This window comes from Xiphophorus maculatus, chromosome 12 (assembly GCF_002775205.1).
Source record: "Xiphophorus maculatus strain JP 163 A chromosome 12, X_maculatus-5.0-male, whole genome shotgun sequence".
NCBI classification, from domain to species: Eukaryota; Metazoa; Chordata; class Actinopteri; order Cyprinodontiformes; family Poeciliidae; genus Xiphophorus; species Xiphophorus maculatus.
In genome coordinates this window covers 9,236,243-9,259,577 of record NC_036454.1, presented here as the reverse complement: position 1 = coordinate 9,259,577, position 23,335 = coordinate 9,236,243, and the positions used below count along the sequence as shown (strand labels likewise).

Below are 23,335 nucleotides of genomic sequence, written 5' to 3'. Positions count from 1 at the left end.
CTTTGATTATGCAACGAATGTCACAGAGAGGAGTGGAGGTAAAGTATGCCCTGCACGAAAAAAATGCATCACACATTGGAGAGCCCTCTCTCACCCCTCGCTCAAAAACAGGAGGCGAAACTATACGTCAAAGAATATTAGGCTTGCGTATTTACCACACTTCTTAAGTTCTGCATGCTTGTTGCAGACACAAACACACCTCCCTGCAGTGTGCTGCTTTATCTTTATAAGGAAGCTGTGGTTTGCTCATTAATGTAGGTCTGTTGGTTGGGACACACAAGACAAGTCTAAAGGCAGCTCTGTGTTTCTTCATGTTTCAGTTAGTAACTGTCACCATCCCGCTATGACTGCTGATTTACATCTGCCTCCTGGTCAGCTTCCAACTGTGACACACTGCATCTGCTTCTACCCAGATGGAAAATATATTCCTGCCTGTTGCTGCTTAGTTGTCATGTTATTTCTGATACACAGAGAGCAGGAACAAGTAAAAAAAAAAAAAGAACATTTATATAAGATGTTAGACAAAAGACAACTGCTACATATTAAACTTTTTAGATTTAAAACAATAATAAAAATCCCACTAACTTGAACTCTCTTGGCAATTTCCTGCACTACCCCTACTACTGTCTAAATAAATGTTGGGTCTAACATCTTGCCAGAATCTCTTAGGTCACAGAGACATAATTAAATGACTCTGCATAAAAGCATCAAAAAATTATATGTACTTGTTTTATGGAAAACAAATTGCCAAGATTGTTTATATACACATACGGCATTAAAATTGTTATCAAACACTTAATACTTTTTGTGTAAAGGTTTCATACTCCATCGTGAGAAATTTTCAAACCTCCAAATAAAGCAAGAGACAATTAACAGTCAAGGTATAACAAGCTTTTGAAAAGTCCCATTTTCAAATAACAAACATTTTCTGAAAAAGTGTCAAAATGACCAGTTTTCTGAGTCGATATGCAGCATAGAGAACAGTAGCATTGAACTGCTTACACAAGTTGCTGTGCACTGCTGGTATCTGCCTCATAGAGGCCTGGTACACTTCTCTTGTTTACAGGGAAAAAACCAAGAGAAAAGTGCTTGGAAATATTTATGCTTATGAAAAAAAGCAGGAAGTCATGCTGTGGAAACTATCATTCTTATTAACACATTGCTGTTTTAAAACTATAGTGAACAAGCTTTCAGAAATAAAGATATGTCACTAAAGGGACAAATAGCCTGATAAATTAAACGGCTTGTTAGAATCTCAGGGATACTACATAAAGAAAACAGTAGGGAATAAAAGGGAATGAATGGTTGTCTTTAACATGGTATCCTAGATAAGAAAATATAATACACACGAACATGACAGAATATCAGATATACAGAAATCTACACAAAAGACCATCAACAAACCCACCAGAAAACAAACACAATGAAATATGATCAACAATAATGCTGCAAAGTGCCAACAGTTACCGTAGTTAAAAAAAGTCAAATTAACTACTGTAAATGTCAAGATGGCAGGAAGGAAAGTTGCATGTCTAACTACTGGCAATCTAGTTTGCAATTTTATTAAACAGATTGAATGTGCCCATTCTATAAAGTTACTGGAATAAAGTTATTTAATATGTAACAGTAAATGCTCGCAGACTAAATGCACTCTTTCATAGAGGAAGAATGCAGGCCCCTCTTGCTGCAGCTTGATCCACTGAGCATGCTTTTTTTAAGTGTGTGCAAACATATATGTGCGCAGACAAGCGGTTTAAAAAAAAAAAAAAAAAACAAGACACGTGTTTAACTATGAACCTCCAAATATAGAGATCTGGGGATAGGAAAGAGAGGAAAGGGAGGAGACAGAAGGTGGAGGAGGAACTTTAAGAGACGGCAAGATAAACCGACGACCAAAGGTTGAGTTGAGACAAGGTTTCTGTTTTCAAACAGATACAGAAATATCTGTATGAATCTTCACATAGAAAAGTTTCATAATAAAATTAATTTTTTTTGTTCCAAACCAGATCTGAAAAATCCCACGCTGCAGTATGCACAAATGTAAACAAACACCTTCAATCTTCTGTTGACTTTAGAATCGAAGTTGTTTCTATATCTGGGGGAAAAGGGTGGGTTTTCTCTGTGGAGACCCTCCCCCTATATGAGGGCACAGCCAGTCCACCAGAAGAGAAAGACAGGCTGAAAGTACAGACTCACATTCTATCAAATGCTCACATTCCTGTAATGCTGTCTGAAACATGAGAATGTGTTTAGGTGTTGTGTTTTGAGTCTTGAACAATCCTGCTGAAGGAGAGTGAAGTTTTGTAATAGTTTTAGTAATGAAATTTTTTTTGCCATGTCTTGCATATTTCAGACTTCCAAGTGACACCATCAGTGTTTAAGAAATGTTATCTTCTTCTCCAGTAACATCCTTAAAAACAAAAAGGAACAGAAATTTAACCCATGCGATAACTCTGAGAAAAATCAGTTAGTCACAGTTTTGACTGAAAGGTGAAAAGGTCACGCTCCATGTTAGGAGGAAGGAAAGAACAAAAAGAAGAGAGTGAGGTGATGAGAGAGACGAGTGGAATGACATTATAATAATGTTCATATGTGTATGAGGGTGGAGGGGGTGAACGCCCATATGAGCATATCTGAAGATGAGCGTCTACTCCTGTGTGGATTGAGCTCTACATAGTGCTGTGCACTAAAGTATAAATTTGACACAAACTATTTGGTCTTTCAGTGTCAAAACAATTTTCATGACTTATCTTTTAAAAAAAGTTAAATAAATTGTTTGATTAAATGTGCTTGGATGCTTTGATTTTTCCAATATGTCAAGAGATTGTAAGCTATTAACATTCACTGATCTCATGTGTTAATAAATATCCATTTCATATCTTTAAAGAAACAACCAATTTTTTTCTAGGCCTTGAAGTCATAGATACTCAATTTACCATTGTGAGGCAGCTGTGTTAAGAACAGAACAAGCTCTATAAACCACCATCATACCATAATCAAATTTTACTGTTGTCGGATAGCAAGTTCCTGCATGCTGTTACCCACCCATTGTAATCTCTTTTAACAACATTTGTAGAGGTCTGAGGTAATCAGTAAAAATCTAAGGAGGCGATTTTAGACTTGTATAAGTTTAGAAAGTCTTTAGAAACAACTGTAAGTTTGAAGATCACCTTAAACACGTGCATAAAAACAGATGTCTGTTTGAGACCCCTGTTTGGTCTCAAACAAGGGTCTTCAAATAAAGCTCTACAGGGCCAATATCCTGCAACTTTTGGATGCGTGGCTTCAGCACATAGACACACCTGTGTTGAAGGTCCGATGACTCGACTTCATACTCTAGCCATTGGATTCTGGTGTATTGGACCAGAGACATCTAAAAGTTGCAGGACACAAAGGCTTAAAGTCTGTATTTCAACACTCCTGGTCTAGAAGAAGAGCCAAAAATCTGCCTCACAGAGAATTGAACAACCCAAAAACCATCAAAGCTTAGGATTGTATTTAATTATTTTCTTTCCACTGTCAAATTCATTTTGGGCTACAACAAGAAAATAATCCTAAAGAAAATAATATATATGGTTTCATAACCACAGATGTATTTCATAGCAAAATTACGAAATATCTGTATGAAGCCAGTACAGAAAAGTTGCTGTACTGGCTTCCCACAGTCTAGATATCAATCCAAACAAAAATTTGTGGACTATGCCTAACCCCTCAACTGTTGTCATGAATTAAGTTTTAATGCAGCCAAGGAATGACAAGTATCCCACAACTCAACACAGTTCATGCATATTCCACACATACCAAGACTGCAAGCATTTTGCTACCACCCTGCAGTCAGAGATCTAATTAAGCTTAGCTTTGCTAGCTTTACTATGCTGATTTGCTTTAATATGCTGATTAAAGTAGCATATTAGAAATGCTATATTTAAATTAAACTAATACATGAAATGAATAAACATGAACAAATAATAATAATGACAAACATATAACCATGATGAGTGTTTCCAAATTCTGATTGACATTGCAAACACATTAAGGTTACCCCCATTACTCATTGAGTTATATAAGCCTAAACTGAATACATATATTAATAATATCTAGTGATGACTGCCTGGATCTGGTGAAGGTAAGAACAGGTTGAAGGTACAAGTGATAAATATGCAAAGACTCAGTTAATCTTGTTTAATGTACTCTTGACCTCTGTTAGATTTCAGCACTCCTCTGGATGCAAAATAAACAGTTTAATTTGCCCAAATTAGACATTTTGTGTAAAAATTAGCCAAAATTAACACAGATAAACCTGATAACACTGCTTCCACTTGTGTGACAATTTTCACACAGCAATCAATTAATTCACAGTGATATGATACTACAAGACAGTTTGATTTTGGAAATTTTGTAAACTTGTCTTCTGTATATCCTGTAGTGTCATGCAATGTGCTGCTATGAATAAAGTCCCTAACTAACATTTAAAAAGTTTTATGTAATCCACTTGATCTTATTTTACTTAAATCTAATTTATGACTCGTAACTATTTACCACAAGAGTTACGTGACTTTCACAGTCTACGTTTAATATTAATTGCAAGACTTTTTCCCCCCACTTTCTTCTCTGAGAAGAGCTTTTTAAAAACAATTAAAGGAACCAAACAGTGTAGAAGAAAAATAATCAAGAAGTGACTTATGTACAATATCCAGTAACACAAAAATTGCAGTTAGAGGAAATGTGGAGATGGGGAAAAAGTGTGGCAGCCCGATTCTTGGTGACAGGCCCGGCCAGCTCAGAGGAATGTTCCAGAAAAATATGCTGCCTATTCATGGAGGACAGGAAATAAAGCTCTCTCTCTCTCTCTCTCTCCCTCCACCTCATCTCTTTTCCCTCTCAGTCCTCAATCCTTCACTTTACATTCAGCTGCTTCTCTTTTCACCTATCTCTAGTGCTCTTTAATTTCATGCTAGGGGAACTCTTGCATTGTATGATTGTGCCACATTGCTTTTCATTATGTTCCAAATAGATATTTAGATAGAGAAGGGGGAAAAATTAAGTCTTAAGTACTTGCCCAATGTCTTGCCAACACATAGTCACCGTTTCACCAAGTAATCCAACTGATGTAAAAGTGGACAGTAGAGAGGATTACCAACGAAAGTGGATGATCAAAAATATTACAAGAAGAGTTAAAGCTTATTAACTAAATTTCTGGGAGAGCTATAGAGTGAAATGTTGCAAAGGACGGTTGAGTCTACAGTGAAGCTGGGCAATTACATAGATTAATGGATTCGAACTGCATGACAATTACATGTTTCTCCAACTAGATGAGTTCACTTTTCTCCAGATTAGTTTTCTACACCCAAATGTGCTAGGAGCAGAAAACAATGATGAGTCACATTGAAAGTGTCCCAAGCATTGTACTGACAGATGCAGAAGAGTGAATTAAATATGGGATTTTACAATAACACTGTGTATTGTAGTTTTCCTAATATTTCATTATAATTAAATAATATATGCATGTCTGTAGACTCCACTGATCCATTTCGGTCTTGGTATTTCAAAATAGAGGTCAACTAAAGGTCTGACAGGGGTTAATCCTGAGGTCAGTTTAACTTACAATGAGAAGGTTGCTCAGCAATCCCATTAGGTCACTGAAGGAGATGTCCATTCACTGTCAACTGCCTAACCCAAGGGTGCCCAAAGTCGGTCCTCGAGGGCCGGCATTCTGTACATTTTAGTTCTCTCCCTGGTGGCACCAACAACCTTTTCAGCTTGTCAATGTTCTTCTTAGTCCTTCTAATGAGCCATCATTTGATCCAGGTGTGTTAAACCAGGGAGAGAACCAAAACATGCAGGATGCCGACCCTCAAGGACCGACTTTGGGCACCCCTGGCCTAACCCAAACACTAATTTCTAATCTTCACCAAAACCAATCCATATTGAACTCACACCTACTTTGCACTACATCCAGGAAAACAGGGCAGGATTTTTTGCTTAATTTGAACCTGGAAAGTGAGACAACGATAAGTTATTAGAGTCTCAATAACTTATCGTTGGATAAACTAATTTGTGAACATACGCCTTCAGTACATGAAATAAACCATATTGTGTATATTATGTTACAGCTCGTTAGTGATTACATACTTTCAGGTGTTTAACTTTCAGATGTGTACCTTTTTCTTGTTGAGTCATTTATGTCTGTTGGAAAAACAGACTTACTTTGCTAATTAGCAGTGCAAGTGCCAGTTGTTCCTAAGTTTATCTTTTAGGGTGTGAGCGAGTAGGTCAAATAGCAGCTGTAGTCATATGAATGTCTGTATATTTAACAGGATAAGGTTTCAAAAAAATGCATCATAAAAAGCCATAGTGAGTACAATGTCAGAGTGAATCATAAAGGTGACAAATACCAAACTCAAGATGGATATGGAGCTACTGTGAATAAAGAGCTAAAGACTTTAATACAGGAAGCCTCGCAAGAAGCCAACAGTTTTAAATATGAAGCTGGTATTGAGCTATTACTCAATGTTATCATTCACTTTGGTGGTAAACGATGTAATGTCATGAGTCTTGTACACTAAAATAGCCACATATACTGTAGAGACAAGATAAGATTGTGAAAACCAAAATTGAGCCAAATTTGTTTGACTCACATCTGTCTGCACCTGTGATGCCTATAATTCCCTCACAATTTCCACACATTCCCTGCCACTTTCTTCTTTACCCCTAAATAGTTGTCTCCATATCCCCTGCATCTTACGTCACATCTTAAACAACAGCAGAACAACAATGCAGTTTCCTGTCTCTGATGACACACAGTGGGGAAACAAGTCACATACACACAACAGCCTTTACAATGCACACACATTGATGTAGTGCAGTAATTAGCATGCAAATGAACAGAGAGAAATACCCTGAAGATCTTTCAGGACTTCCCATGCTTCCATAGGCATACTCAAGAGGCATAAATTCATCAAAGGTTGAATCTGACTACTTCATTACGATCAGTATTGCCACCTTGACTAATCTCAGGCTGTTGAGCCTCAAATAAAAAAAATACAGCACTTGTGCATTCTGAAAGGTAGATGTAAAATCATCCAGCAATCACAATTTGGCTCGCACATTTTTTTCCTCATCTATATCAAATTGAGTGTTTTTCCACTTGCCACCGAATATATCCAACACAACCACAGTTGCTACAAAGAACAGATAATCAATCTTATTCACTTTAACTGTCAGTAGTCAGTTAAAGTGAATCAGGGAGATCAGTGTATCCTATGCCAAAGCTTAAAGCCTATGCCAGTTCTCAAACTGGTATAGGCTGAAATAACAATACTTCCAAGTACCGTCATACTAGAAGACATTTTAAAAACGTAAACGAGGAATTCAAAAAAGAAAGTTCTTATCCATCAGTACAGCTTGATGGGTTAAGCATTTCATCTTTAATAAGAAATTTTTCAAGTTGGAAAAATTAACTGAAAAGGTCATAAAAGTAAGAATTTTGAGCTGGAAAATGAGCGGTATCTCACATAATGTGTGATCAACCACAACTAACTTGCATGTACACCTTGGTGATGGTATCAGAAAATAAAAGTTTAGTTTATTTGCAGTTGCAACAAATTTTTATTAAATCTTTCACACACACATTGCTATTAAGTGAACCCACAGTATCCACAGGGCTTAGTAATATGCTCTATGAAATATGGAGTTATGTCCCACAGAAAAATCCGCAAGTAGGTGAATCTTCAATTACTGAACAGCGAATAGGTGGGTGGTTCCCTGTACAATCTCATTTCGTGAACATGTTGCTGCAAAAGTTCTTAATACAAAAATTCAGAGAAATTTTTTAATAGCTTGTTTTAATAGCTTGTATTCTATCTTTGCTATTTTTTAATAGCTTGTATTCCTAACAGTAGTTAACCTAGCCATGTTAATTTGCAAATCCAATTAGGTTTTGTCCTTGAATCATAGCTTAGTTGGACCAGACATCATGCTCAGATGCAAATTGCAGAATCAGAGGTACAGAAATGGAACACTATATCAGCTAACCATAAGTGATTCTTCCAGTTCTTACTGTGTGTTTTGGTTAAAAATATCAGTGTTTGATCTGGCAGAAAAGTCTCCACAGAGAGTTGCAGTTGAACTGCAGTTACACTGGAAACAATTGTACACACAGTTTCAGTTCTCTTACTTTAAGGTCACAAATGTGTTTTTGATTCAAAACACATGGAGTAACAAGCTATTTATGCAAAGAGTCAAGCTTTTGTATTAAGCTAATGTTTGCCACAGTGAGAATCAGAAATATACAATACTGAAAAATGGAGCATGTGACAGCATAAAAGAAAAAAGTCAACATGTATAGAGAGCAAAATGGTGACAGGAAAGAGGGTGAGTGAACAAGTCTTAGTATGATGAGCTCTCTGCTGACCTACATAATACAGAGATTTGTACCTTCCAATAACTACTCATTAATTCTGGCACATATAGAGAAGCTATTTAAAAATATAAAAGGCTCTACAGAAAGTAACGCACCACATGTGTTCTTCAATAGCACTTAAAAAAAAAAACAACCTATGAGTTTATATCCACTAAAACTGAGCATAATGTAAAATACAATGACAAAAGATTGACTAAGGGTAATTTTACTTCAGAGACACAAACAAAAGGAAATAACTTGAAACACTGGAACTTGTGAGTTTATCTTGCAATGAAGAGTGTACACAGACTGTGCAGTAATGAGTTATCTCAAACAAAAAGAGAAAAGATTACCAAAACAACTGACCACAGGATCTTCTAAGTGGTGACTCAAACATGCAAATGGGCAGTTAGGAGTAGTGTGAGAAAACCTTCACAAAATGCTTCCACACTAAACAGTGAACCACAGATCTTCCTATCCCATCATAATAAACTGAAGACCTGAAAACATTATTATAATTGACCAAAAACTGAAAACTGCAGTAGATTTCAAATTATAATTATCACTACCACCTAATTCTGCTAAAACTGTGAATCTTAATATTTTATGATTAATAATTATCCAGGAAAGTAAATAACCACTTTCTAGTTATATTTTCTAAGCAACTGCAGTTACAGTGCTCATCACTTTTGATTAAAAGCTCTGAATAACAACCAGACAGAGGTTTTGGTAGAACACAATTATCTCACAATTAGATTGACCTTTAACATTTTTGTAACAAGATACCATCATTCTGTTTTAATAAGTGGCTTATTAAAACCACTTAAGTGGGCAAAAAATGAAAGGCTATTAACTGAACATGGCATAACATTTGTAAGATTTGATCAAGTAAATCAAATCTTCAAGAATAAACTGTATTTCCATACAACAGATATTGAATTTTATGGTGAATTACAATGCATTTGAAACACAAAATATAAAAGGCAAACTAACAACAAAATCAATAAAACCAATGTCAAACTAACTGTCTGCTTAAAAAGTAAAGTATTTAACTGTTTCTTATATACAACAACAGTACCAACATTCCAGAGTCTTGATGCTACAGCTTGAAAACAGACATAAAATGTGTTTTTTGGGCCACAAGCAACATCCCACCTACTGTTCTTAAACGAGACTTTGGCATTGCAAAGCAAGCGATCCAGAGAACCCAAATGCAGTCAAGGTGTTTCTTTCTTTAGAAGGTAAAAAATTATTATAGAAGTCATTATGAGAATATAAAAACTGAATATAATCTAATATGGGATTTTTTTCTGTAAAATTGCATACCATGAACCTCTTTGCGTGTTTTAGAAAATGCTTTTCAACTTTTCAGAACAACATGCCCAAGTTCTGCTAGTCTAAGAAGACAGCCATGGGTAGCTGGATATCGTAGACCTTTGCTTCTCAGGCTGTAATGTCAGACCATGCTGATTAATTCAGCAAGTGATGCAGTCATCTTGCCATCTCCTCTTAATGTCAGTTGAGATTTAAGTCCAGTTAATAAAAAAGGCATCTAGCCACTGGAGACTGAGCTGAGACAAAGAGCTTAAAAGAAGAAAAAAAAAACATGCCAAAATGGCTTAATTTAACATGATAAGGGCAAATTAGGAGGATTTAATGTCTGAGCTGCCTTGGAAATCTGAAACTAAAACATCTGAAATACTTAACATATTTTGTAAAGAAAATGGTTGATAAATAACATTACATGTATGAATGTCTGACTATGAATATTCCTTTAATAGGTGGGTTTAAAAACACAGGGAAACACCAATGACACTTCTTTAATTTAAACATCTTCAGAGTATGTCCAGCTACTTGTATAAAAAAAATTCAATGAACACTACAGAGAATTGAGTTACAGATTTAGGAAAACTGTTGGTTTTCAGGACATATTCTGCTTTTTAAATAAGCTGCCAGAGATTTAATAATAAGCCAGATAAAAAAAATTAAGCTAACCATTCACACGGTTTAAAATAATTAAAGCTTCACATGTACCAGTTTATTTAAAATGTTAAAAAAGATAAGTTGAGTTAAGGAAACTAAACTATAGTGTGCATTTTCAGTGAGCTGAAAGTTCAGAAAAAAGTAATGTTAATACTTAAACAACCATATTTATTCTTGTTCCATTTCTTGTACCTTTAAAATAATCTTTTTTATTAGTCAAATCTGACAAAAAGTAATTTTGATTCTATAATAGCAGCATTCAGATACAGCCACACATACAGCATTAGATATCAATATAGCCCCAGAGCCGTGCCGAGTATTGGATCCAACCTACATAATCATCTGTAATCTCTGACATAAAATCCTGTAGACATTCATTGGAGGGCTGACGACAAGCACTCATCAGCTCAAAGCGTTTAGTATCTACCACTTCACAAAGCACCACCAGTTAGGAAAAAGAATGCTACAGCCATGAACCGTAACCATGCGATCAGAACACAATTACGCATGAGATGAACTCTGTTTGCTGAAAGGCAGGGTGAACACACAAATGACAAGATGAATGGTGTGCCTTAAGTGTCTCAGATTATCAGTTGACCTGCCCATGAATAAAACTGGAAACTGTAACTGAGCTGCAGGCAAGGTACATAATGCATTGGCAGGCTGTTGTTGTGTTTAGGTAGAATCAAGGAAAAATCTCAGCTTTTATTGCTACTACCTCAAGTAAGTTTCATGCTAATCATATTACATTAATCCTCTAAACAGCCTAACTAGACACTGGTGGTTCCATATATGAAGATGAAAAGGCACACAGTAGGTCCCTCATGAACAGTATGGAAAGAACACCCATGAATGGGTTACAAAACCCAGTGTTCTTTACTGATTTGTTTGTATAAAAGCATACAATTCAGCTCCTTCAGGCTGAACATTAAAGTACACAAACACAGCAGTTTTTGCTTTCTTTTCATCCAACAGAGTTCCAAAATGACTTGTACAGTGACTGATCTTGCTGTCCTTTCTACCACTTTAAAATGACTGCATTTTTTAAATTCCACCATCTTCACCTGCAGCATCGTCCAAGAATCAATTATGGTTTCTTTCCTGGGTGTGTGTTTTTGCACAGGACAAGCCCAGGCCCAGGCCTCCTGAACAACATGTACAATGCCTTCAGGGTTGGTTACAGCAAATATCTGCATGACGTCACGCTCAGCTGAGGACAAAGCCCACTGCTTTCTCCCAGACAGAGAGAGGGAGAATGAGGTGGGGGTGGGCTCTTCGTGCAAAGCGTGGACTTTGCTGCTGCAATGTGGATGTGTGCACTATGTTAATATGCGTGTGAAATATGAATAGCTCTACGGTTGCATGAATGTGTGAAATATGAATAGCTCTACGGTTGCATGAATGTGAGGCAGCTGCAGGATTCCCACATGCACGTGTGCAATAAAGGTGAGGCAGTGTGAGTCTGCAAGCACGTGTGCATAATGTGTAAGTAAGTGCAATCCACCCATTCTTATCAATATAAATGGAGGCAGTGCATTGGAGATAAGATCTCCAATAATGCAATAAAATCCTAGCAAATTATAGTTTTTTTTTTAGAAACAATGCCTGTGCAGCCTGTGCAGTGCATGATGCAACAAAGCTCCCAAGTGCAATCAAAGGGAAGAATACACCTACTGCTGTGCTAGTCACCTGCACACTTTACATTCATCATCATCTTCATCATCATCATCATCATCAACTCCCTTGCTTAGCTTGAGGCATTGTCTTACAGTTATTCTGCATGGCTTGTTGATATTTCCCTATTTGCTTAGTCTCCAAGATGCACAACCCAAGAGTGTATAAAGATTAAAATAAAGCACATGCATCAACACAAGCGTTCCCATGACAAATGCACCACCCAAGAGAAAGATAATGACATTTTGACTAACACTTCTTTATCAATAGCAGCAAAGGGTGCATGCAGACGAATAAAAAAAGTGCAGAGAAAACAGACAAAGCAGGGGAACGCCCCCTTTCTTAATCCTGCAAACTACTCTTAGGTTATCAGCTGTCTCTGGCTGGATGCCAGTCATTCTTTCACCTGATTCTTAAGAATGATGTCTGTGACAACCTGGATGATAAACAGGGGAAGAATTTCAGCCGGAACGAGCTATATTACAAGTTGAAAACAAAAAGCTTTTGTCTTATTTCCCAACAGACACTCTAAAAGCTTCATATAATGCAGTTATAAATGGCTACCAAAAAAAAAAGAACATGATGATGATTCTGGGGTTACAAACCTCCCAAATAAAGGTGGACGCAGGAAACGAAACACAGCCCAGACAGTCAAGACTGACGCATTCCTGTCGTCTCGGAGTTTGGCCTTTTTGTTATCTCTGCCCTGCTGGCTGCAGCGTCAACGTTGCCACTTGAAAATCGAAGCCAGAAGTTAGCCGTCTCAGCAGCGGAGGTGACGGCTCAAAATACTCGAATACATTCAGTCTCGTCCTCTCACACAAGTCGCTTGCTGCTTTACGAAGCTACGTCCATTCCTCTATATCTGTGTCTTCTTGTTTTGTGTGGGTATTCGCAGCTGTTTTCCTTGTTGTAACCTTAGCCTGAAATTTCTCCTGTCTCTTTAAGGTACATTTCCGGGGTTCGCTGACAACTACGCGGAAGGCGGGACTTACCGGCCAGCTGGGCTTTTGCCATTTATCCGATTGGCTGCTTATGGTCCTTTGACCCAATCAACATTCAGCCACTACCAATTTTTTAAAACATGCAGATTTATTCAAAAATACTGCTCTTTGATTGGCTTGTCGATTAGTTAAACCTCCACCCACTACACGTGCGTTTCTCCCCTCCCAGTCTTTAAAGCCAGGAGGGCTTTTATGCCGAACCCTCGATACACACTAAATCCTTTGATATTTAACATTTACCTACTGCATATAAGGAAGGACGAGACAGTTAATCGGCAACGATACGTGGCCTAAACGTACAAATATCTTACAGCCACACTGACAGTGACCGTTCACTGTATCAAACTGAGTGGTAATCCCCTTCTTTTCCTCCCATTTGCACTGAATTAGGGAGAGCCATGTTTTCACAGAGCTAAGAATAGATCAGCTACATGTATCCCTATAGTGCCTTGCAGCAGAAGTGATTCCACGCCCATGTTAGCACACTGGGGCTTTATTTTCTTCTGCCATGTGAAGGAAAAGATAAAAGAGAAAGGTCTGCAAGCACGACTTGAAATAGAAGTCTCTACGTTTTCTGATCTAAATCCATTCATTCATCTGTCTCATTAAACTCTTGACAAGCTCATTGTTTTAATTCTTAGTTTTTTATTACCATTATTTACAAACAACCTGGTGTCAAATGCCTAGTTACAGCTGCCAAGCAGCTCAACCAGACGTGACCACTTTATTAGGTTAGTGATGCTAGAGAAGTGGGACAAAATGGGTTTAAATTTTCCCAATTTTTTAAAATTATTATTATTCCTCAAGCTTATGTATACAAATATGACAAATAATGTTTTGGAAATGTAAAGATGCTAAGGTGCAGGTGCAACATTTTTTTGAAAATTAAATTTTTAATGGATCTGACCCAGAACTTTGTCAACACCATCTGACAAAAATAAATATAAAATTATTTTTTAATGACCCTATTAGTGATATTTTTACTCAGTTTTCAGTTTCTTGCTTCTCAAGAAACAAAATAAATATTATTTAAAACAAAAAACAACATAAAGTCCACCTGACAGAGTTGACAGTGCATGATGGAGTTGACACAGAACTGAAGGTGGTGACAAACTAGTGAGTAAAATGAAATACTTGATACATGTGAAGTAATGCCATTTATGTAAAATACATTAAAATGAATTAACTGCACATGTAAGTGAGATTTGTCAACACTATCACTGAAAGAGTCACACTGTCAGTTAAAAACTCTGATGGAGTTGACGTCTGACGAAATTGACAAAATGCCAAACTACCTCAATTTATATGGTTATTCTGAAGGAGGCCATATTGTAGCTCATCAGGTCCATGAAATCTTTACAGTACACTAAAATTAAGCATTTATTTCACAAAATTTCATCAAAGTTTTGTAAATTGTCAGTTATGGTGTTGACACATCATGGTTGTGACGAGCAACTTAGGAATAAAACAGAAGAAAAAACTAAAGAATAAAATAAGCTTACCAGAGCTGCTTAGCCCTTTTAGCAAAGGAAGAGAAAGGAAGAGGTCATGGGGTCCTCAGAAGTTTTGATGCTCCCAATAATGCCTGATCTTTTTGCATTCTTTTTATGTCTGATGGTGTTGACAAAAACTTGGGACAAATTTCAATTGAGTTGGAAAATATATAAAAATTATGTTTAATTTCAATTTATTGATACTTTTAGAATTATTTATTTGAATACTTATACTTAATTGCCATAATATATTATCTTAGTATTCCTTTAATTGTTTTAAACTATTACAATATATTGAGTTCTGCTTCAGTATAAAGGATTTTAAAGACACCATCTTCCTACTACAATGTTTAAAATAAAAAATATTCAGCAAACACCAGGAAAACATACATTGTTGTGCTCACCTGGCCCAGGTTAGTTTGGTCAGATATTTGAAAGAATTATATTTTGTGTATATTTTATTCAAATTTTGTGCTTTATCCATAGGGCCTGTTTTGTCCCTCTTCTCAAGAATCACTGAGGTATATATTGCTGGTATCATGTTAGACTCCATTTTGCTTTCATAACTGCCTTAACTATTAGTAAAATAGATTCAGCAAGGTGTCCCAAATATTCCTCGCACATTTTTCACTTGCACATTCGCCAAACCGTAAAGGTGCTCTATAATAAAATACTTTATTATGCCCAGAGGAAATTTAAATGTTGTAACTCCTCATACGACTTTCTTCAAACAATTGTAGATGCTGACAGCTGTGGGCAGGAAGGAACTGTGTCTGTAACACAGTGAGTCTAAAGCAGGCTCTGAAGACGCTCATGAGATGTATTATACTGCAAATACTGAAATTCTTAAGCTTCTAGAAGAATTAAACTATGCTCTGTTCCTTCTTGTAGACAGCTTTACTGTTGCATCTCCAGTCCAGACTGTTTTCCAGGTACACATATGTATTTATACTCATCTCTGAAACACCCAAAGACCGCAGAATCATCTGAGCATTTCCAGTCTGGTCACTGTGTAGGCCACTGGATTATGGTGAACTCACTGTTCTTAACAAATTAGTTAACAAAATTAACAAAAAGATTTTAGCACTTTAACATGTCAGATTAGCTGGCTGGAGGTACCAATTAAAGATAGGTACACTGTGTTTATAAAGGGTTTTGGTATGGTTTACAACAAACCTTGGTTGACTGTGATGTTTAGACTATACTTGATTGATATTAAAAGGCTTCAAAGTGTGTCAAGAAAATATTTCTCCACTGGCAGTGGCTATTACCACACTCCTGCCAGCATGAGTTGGTGATACAAGGTAGGATGGTGCAATCTCAGGAAATCTGCAGTTTCTGAAATACGTAGACCAGCCCATCTAACACTAACAGCCATTACATATTCAAAGTCAGCTGTTTCTATGGTAATAAAATTTAATGATGGTTGGTTGTAAATTCAGTAAGTCATCTTTATCACATTTGCATGCTTAAATGTATTGAGTTGCTATTCTTGGTAACAGAACTGAACAGGTGTACCTGTGTCAAATGCAGTCGAAGTGGGATATACCGTCTAGAGACTAGCATCGAATGATAAAGGTCAGATCCCTGAAGTCCAAATCTACACTAACAGGTAATGGCTCACCCATTGGACATTGTGGTAGTGGACAAAGTAGAAAAGAGGGCAGTCGTGAGAGACGTAGCACTACAAAGCAGCAGCAACATAACAAAGGAATATGAGAAGGTCAAGAGAAGCTCAAAGAGAAGTTATGAAAAGACAAGGCCTGAAAACATGAATAACTTCTGAGATCTCTGACCAGAAGAGTGCAGTTCAAGAAACAAAATACTGAACAGAGCCCTCCTGCTCCAAATTACCGTACCCAGTAGAATACTCTAGCTTGAAGTGGAACCACATTTGAAATGTCACTGTGAAAAAATTACTTTTATTTCTAAACAGAAAATCAGACTATATGTATAAACCCTATGCTTACAAATATCCTAAGAAACCCCAATATGATTTCTTTTCATTTGTCTTTTTTACATTTCAAAATGTGTTTTTACTTTACTGAAAATGTGACACAAAAACAACTTCCTTCTTGACAGGTTAAGGTGACTTTAAAAGGCTGCTTGCTGTATTTTTTTAGCATAGGGAAGTGGAACACCACACACTGCATATTCAAAAGAAGTCATTCATCTACAAGTGACCCATTTGCCTTTGCTCCACTTTTCTCGTAATTCTTTCCATAACATGATCTGAAAACAGGGGTGAAAGCTCATCATTTATAGGGTTACAGCCTGGCCAAATAGAAAACATATGCTAAAAAAGGTAAAGCTCCATTCATAATAAAAACAGGACTGATATCTTGTTAACTTTTTAACATGCAGTCTCATTTGGATTGTTCACGCCCCCTGCTGTTCACTGGAATAAAAATACCTTAAAACAATGTTTTCTGTCAACTGTAGGGCAAAGCATGAGGCACAACTTCTGTTAACATAAAATGAATTTTCAAATGCAATTTCAATACTAACAAAATTAACCTTCCTCAGGCTTTTCGTTATGTAAATTGTAACTATACAGCACAAGAGGGCACATGTCCTCATTAATGGTGGAGTGTTTTATTGGTTTCTACACTGCAAGAAAGCTTCACAAAAATTCTGCATAAAAACCAATTTAACACATAGAAACATAATTCCAAACCTTAGTACTAATGCATGGAATCAAGTTTTAAATATCAGAACTGGGCGCCTGTTTGGCTGGTTTTGTTGTTTTTGAACCGCTGGTGGCATGTTCCCGCTTCCTCTTCTGTTTATTCTTCTGCCCCTCCTCTTGTCTGAATTGGTGTCTGTTGGGGACAAAAAAATAATAAATTCATAACAGTGTAGACTTTAAGATGTTAAGGTGAGACTGGATTAGACAATGTAAACTAGAACTCTTCCTTAGACTGTAAGAATCAGGTTTTCAGCATCTTGTCAGCTGATTTACGTAAGACCAGCAGATTCTGAGTAAAACATTAAGCTGTTGAAGAAAAACTTATTGCATCTCACAGAGCTTAGAAGCAGCTTGTATTAAATCACACTAACATCAAACCTCATGGGTGGAATGTAAATTAGAAATATGACGTCTTCAACGCTTGAGCATGAAAACTAACAATTGAATCATTAGAACTACAGCTTCATGTAAAATGTCAATTGATTATTATATACCAAAGGAACAGGAATTAAAGAAAATAAATAATTATTTGTTTTAATCACAAGTGTAGCACTAAGCAATGCTGTAACACACTCACCATATAAGCATATTGCAAAACACAACAGTCTGTGCTTATTTATGAACGGCCATATGACCACTGATGACAGCAAAGGATTCACCAGCTACACAGTATCCACTTGTAAAAACATGGCTGACTCCATGTACCACAGATGTGACGCCGTTATCAGAAACCATGGTTATGCAACTAAATATTAGTTTATGATTCTAAAGAAAGATGAATCTTCCAGCATTTCTTAGTTTATTTTTGAGTTTGTAAAGAAAGATGTCAAAACTGCTATTTTTTAACATGACTTTCTGTAAAATATTGTAATACTCAATTACTTTTTCCACTTTTTTGATTTGAAATAGAATGTGCAGTATCCCAAATGCATTTGTGTTCATTAAAACACAATTTATTTGAAGAATTTTGAGGTTTACTCACCTTTTTAAACACACTGCTATTATTATGAATATAACTGTATTGCTTTCAATTGTCCGTTGTGACAATTGTCTGGACCTCCAAATTGAAGGAACTAAATGTTCTTACTTATAACTAATACAGCTTTGCCAAATGGTTTCTTATTTTCCCTAAAAATATCTCCAATGTTCTTCAGAAGTGGCAATTCTTTTCCCATTGTGGCTCTTACCTGGACTGCCAGCGCCGGCCACTGTTCCACACTCTACCAAAAGAGGGAAGCCAGTTGGCGTCTGTATGAGAGCTGTGATCAAAGTTGGCTCCCACTCTATTCGGAGGAAGTTTCCTTAGTTTTTCTTGCTCCTCTGGAAAAAAGACAGATAATGAACCTTTTGTTACACAGTAGTTTGATGTGTCTGGAGTATGCAGTTAAACTGTTTAGAGAACAAAAGTTACTCATAAATCTGAATGAATAACTAGTTGGTCTTTGTACAGCAAACAATGCAAGTGCTAAGATACTTTGCTTGAGGAACTCCTGGAGTGACGGGCCGATCTCAGCCTGTGCCGCTGCTCCAGACGGCCCCTCTAGTGGATCTTCTTGGAGCCAAGGCGGAACGGCTCCTGCAACACACACAATGCAATGCTGAGCTGTTGAGCTACACTCAAACCTATTAGAGAAACAACACACCATGTGAGAAGAGCAAAACATTAAATTAAAAATAGATAAGTCAGGACATACAGTCAAGACAAAAATAAAGTTTTTCTCATTGTCAAAAAATGAAAATCAGTGATTCAAAAGCTTGTGCACCCGCCCAATTTAAAGCTGCCATTTTTGTATCAGCCTCTGTGCAGGAATGTTGAGTCACTTTTCTTTACAACATTGCTTCAGATTAATGAGGTTTACAGGAATTTGTAGATACACAGCTCTGTTGCAGAATTTCGTTCATGTTGAGACATTTCAACACCAAATATTTTCTGTCACGTTGCTGTAGTTCTCCTGCTTTGTTTGGGGAAATTTTTCTGTTGATGGCCCAATTTTAGCCAAGCTACAGCCGTCATACACCAGGATAGAATTTAGAGGGAAAATGGAAGAAAATAGAGGGAATTGTACTCAAACATAAGGTCAATATGTCCATTCTTCCAAAATTGTGCTTGACTGCATTGTGTGGAGACAGATCTCAGAAGTCAGTCACTGTGAAAGTAAGCAAAAGAATATGAATAACAAAAGAATTAACAAGAAGTTACCCGTATGCACATTTCCACTGCTTGATGAATCCTGCAAAAGAGAAAAAAAGACTAAGTATTGAATAGCACCAAATTAGTGAAAAAAAATAATACAAACATATAAGCATTGAAAGATTCATAAAAAAGCTGGGAGTTTACCTGATAACCGATAAAAGTCAGGCTTCGTCCTGCAAGTGTCCAGGGCGCCTCAATAATCGGGTCAAACCTGCTCCCAACCTGCTGCTCCGACACTTGAGACTGAAACTGAGAACTGGTACCCAGACAAGATGATGAGTCCCAAACAGAAACATCACTCACAGTGAAATCAATGACAACATAAAATGCTTTATTGTTTTATGTCAACACAGCGTTACCTGACAGAAACCTCCACCGATGGATCGGTGCTGCTGGGTCCATTTGATAACTCCCGCTCTTCATTGGGCTGATATTGATTCAGGAAAAGCCAACATGGGTTCACAGAGGACATCTTACATCTAATAATGCTTAACTTCAGTTTTCTGTAATCATTAAACAATTTTGGGCCATATATATTTGAATAAACCATCGACTAATACCTTCTTTATGTCTACAGTGTATAGTTAACTGACAAAGGGTGAAAAAATCTAAAGCAAAAATAAAATACAACCCAAACATAAAATATGGAACAAGGTGAAAAGGTTTAATTAAAAAAAGAGGAAAAAATAATTAAAACATGGCTTTTTGCATGTGTGGTGATAGGAAAAGTGGTAGAAGGTACAGTGAAGAAAGTTTAGTAGTTATTGAAAATATTTGTGCCAAGATTGATGAGAAATGAGTGATATTTTTGAAGCTGCTTTAAATATTTAAACAAACTTTACAATTATTTTATGTATTTGTTCAGATGGATTAAAGTATATAGTTTAGTTATTAAATAAAAGACTAGACCCATTTATTTAAATTTCTTTACTACATTTTGCCTTGAAACTGTTAAAATTCATAACCGATTTTGCTTTTTAATCTTTTTTTTCTGTCCTGCAAGTTCCACTCAACATTTCTTTCCATATCATGTCAATCAGTTGGTAAATTACTCTGCAACATCATTACATGTCTCGACTTGAATTTCCAAATAGCTTTAGTTTATTACAACTTGCATAAGTTAAAATCCTAGCTAGTTAAATCTGTGCAACCCAATCTCATAAATAATCTCTCAGTGAATGTTGTTTACATCTTGTGATGACTAAACATTCAGCTGGAAAATAAAGGGATTTTCCTTTTTACATAGAAAAATACCAGCCAAGGCCACAGTGATGGATACTGCCACTGCATCTTTGGAAAACAAACCTCTAAAAGACACTGGAAGACCTCCTGGCGGTGCTTTTCCTGGGCCCGGATAACATCAGCTTGCTGCACTCATGGAAAGATAAGCAGAAAAACAGTACTGTTCGTTAGCATTCACTGCACACTGTCACGCCTCATTGCCTATCAACATAGTGCAGACTGAAATAACTTTAGCGCATAAGTTAATTCAAGAAAGATCAATTTGAAAAGAAAGTGTGCAAATGAAATTATGTAAGCACACGGCTGATGCTTTTTGGTTTAATCTCAAGAAAGATAACAAAAGTACAACTCATTACCTGCTTAATATACTCGTCTTCCTTTTCCACAAAGGATTCCAAAACTTTTGCCACTTCAGCCTTAAACCTAAAAAGAACCAAACAATGTAATTGATTTTAACTGATTTTAAATCCATATTTCTTTCATACAAACTTGTTGTCTTACCTTTCAGTTTCTTCCTCTGTGATTAAGACTCTATCTCTAAGCTTGGGGTCAGCCTTGTTGTCCCACCAAAACTTATAAGTACTGTTTCTGTGTTCTCGTCTGGAATGAAAAGTATTTGAGATTTTTAATACCCAGTGTTTCGACTTAACGATTTGTCATCCCCAGATCTAGTTACAGTTTAAAATTACATATATCCTGATTTCTACATTTGAAAGAAGTTCGTTAAGTCCTCTACATGTATTTTAAATGTTCATTTTCTCCAATATAAACTTCAAAATGCTAAAAATTTTTAAATATTTGGGCAGACTAAAAATCTATTTGCTCCTTTACAAAAGACAAAATCTGTAGAAAAGACAGAGGAAAAGAACAAATGAACTTAAATACAAAAGTTAACCATAAAAGACGTACGTGGCCATGTGCTCCAATAAGCCTCCATACATCACTGTCATGTTGTCATCTGTGACGTCCCGTTCAACTTCAAGACCACAGCAGTAGCACCAGAACTTCTGCTTGTGCTGAGTGCAATCAAACTTTTCCACTTGGGGTCTTTTAAGGGTTCGTCGAGCTTCTTTGACCTGACAGCCATCATGGGACAGTCATGGAACAGAAGGAAATTAAGATTACTGTTAAAAAACAACAAGCTAATCCATATATTGAAAAATGAAGAACTTTAAAAGTGTTTAATTGGTACAGAGCACTGATTAAAGCCATAATGCCTTTTTCACTGACGACTTAAATTAAAACACAAAACGGTAAATAGGTATTCAAAGTTACCTTTGTAATGGTTGAATTATGAAAAAGAAAAAATCATATTTTGATGACTTTGAAAGTTTTATTTTTCAAAACTCAACATATTCGATTTGATTGGAAATGTAATGCAGCAAAAATAGTTATTATGAAAATATAATGATTTTTAAGTTGTAAACGTAAGTCCAAAATAATATTAGGAATTTAGACCAACTGGGAACTTAAAATCTAGAAACAGTCCATTATATAGCAACTAATTCTCTCATTACGAAGAGTATCTGTTACCTATTGACAACACAAATAAATCACATGCCATTATTACACTGTTAATATCTGAATAAATGCTACTGGTGTGGAAAAACATGGTATTTTTCAAATAATGAGTGAAACTCATAGTTTAAACACAGAGTATTATATATCGAGCACTTATTTGTTCACAGATCTGGGGTTCTGCAATAGCTGTAAACTATAATCATCCAAATTAATATGGATTATTGAAATGACCCCAGTCTTAAAGATAGGAGTGAATGTAGCTCCATTACAATTATATAGTTTATTGTGTTGAATGTCATGTCACATTTGGGGACGACTGTTAAATAATAGCTTAAACTTGTCGCAGAAGTAGGTGAGAAAAGGCGAAAATATAATAAACAATAACACGGTTAGCAGCTAACATCATTAGCAACTGGTCTGGCATGTCAGAGCATTATTATTGTAGTATTCGGTAATGCAAAAGGATAGAAAAACACACGACACATTGTAAACAACATTTTTGCACAAACTGTGCTAATTTAAGCTCCTCACCTTTTCAGTAAATTTAAGTAGAACGACTCTGAGTCTGCTTTGGTGATTTTTTCCAAAGATGTGTTTCTTCTTCCCGCAGAATGTTGTCTGATTACATATGGCGCAATAATATGCACCCATTTAGTCCCTGTGTAATAATCCCAGCAATTATTGAAAGTTAAAGTCAAAAACCTCCTGAATGTATTGTTTGTTTCATATTGATCCTCGGAATATCCGGCGGTTGACTTCTTCTTCGTTCGTTGTTGACGGTTGGCAAATCACCTCACATGTAAATTTACTGCCACCTGCTGGACTTAAGAAAATCACATTTCATTGGTGACCCAGGACAGGTTGCAATGAAGTATTTTTCTAAACAATAGTCTAAAGTTTTATTGTAAAAGGGTATTTTTTAGCGTATTTAGGGATTTTATTTATTTATTCATGCATTCCTCATAGTGTGTTACTAATATTCTAGTAACACACTGTAAACATAATACTTTAAATCCACTCGCAAGAGTTGCTTTTTGGTTTTATTTAGTTTATAATGTATTAATTATTCTGAGATGATAAAATATTATTTCATGATATTTCTTTTATTATTTTATTATCAACTCTATGGTCTGC

General features: G+C 36.2%; 2 protein-coding genes across 2 annotated transcripts in view; both read right to left on the bottom strand.

Annotated features, from left to right (window-relative positions):
* Positions 1 to 13,011, bottom strand: part of fam214b (family with sequence similarity 214 member B) — a 29,671-nt gene extending 16,660 nt beyond the window's left edge. Inside the window, exon 1 of the mRNA XM_023343996.1 lies at positions 12,664 to 13,011. The gene's annotated coding sequence lies outside the window, so the exon portion shown is untranslated. The remainder of the gene's footprint in view (positions 1 to 12,663) is intronic.
* Positions 13,012 to 17,134: 4,123 nt separating this feature from the next.
* Positions 17,135 to 22,972, bottom strand: ccdc84 (coiled-coil domain containing 84). The gene is made up of 11 exons (XM_023343126.1): positions 22,733 to 22,972; positions 21,590 to 21,756; positions 21,182 to 21,280; positions 21,037 to 21,103; positions 20,744 to 20,806; positions 19,798 to 19,865; positions 19,583 to 19,694; positions 19,445 to 19,475; positions 18,719 to 18,820; positions 18,432 to 18,564; positions 17,135 to 17,377 (listed from the first exon to the last, which is right to left on the bottom strand). Exons 1-11 carry the CDS (start codon positions 22,850 to 22,852, stop codon positions 17,260 to 17,262), a joined length of 1,080 nt encoding a protein of 359 aa, XP_023198894.1. The 5' UTR covers positions 22,853 to 22,972; the 3' UTR covers positions 17,135 to 17,259.
* Positions 22,973 to 23,335: the final 363 nt, after the last annotated feature.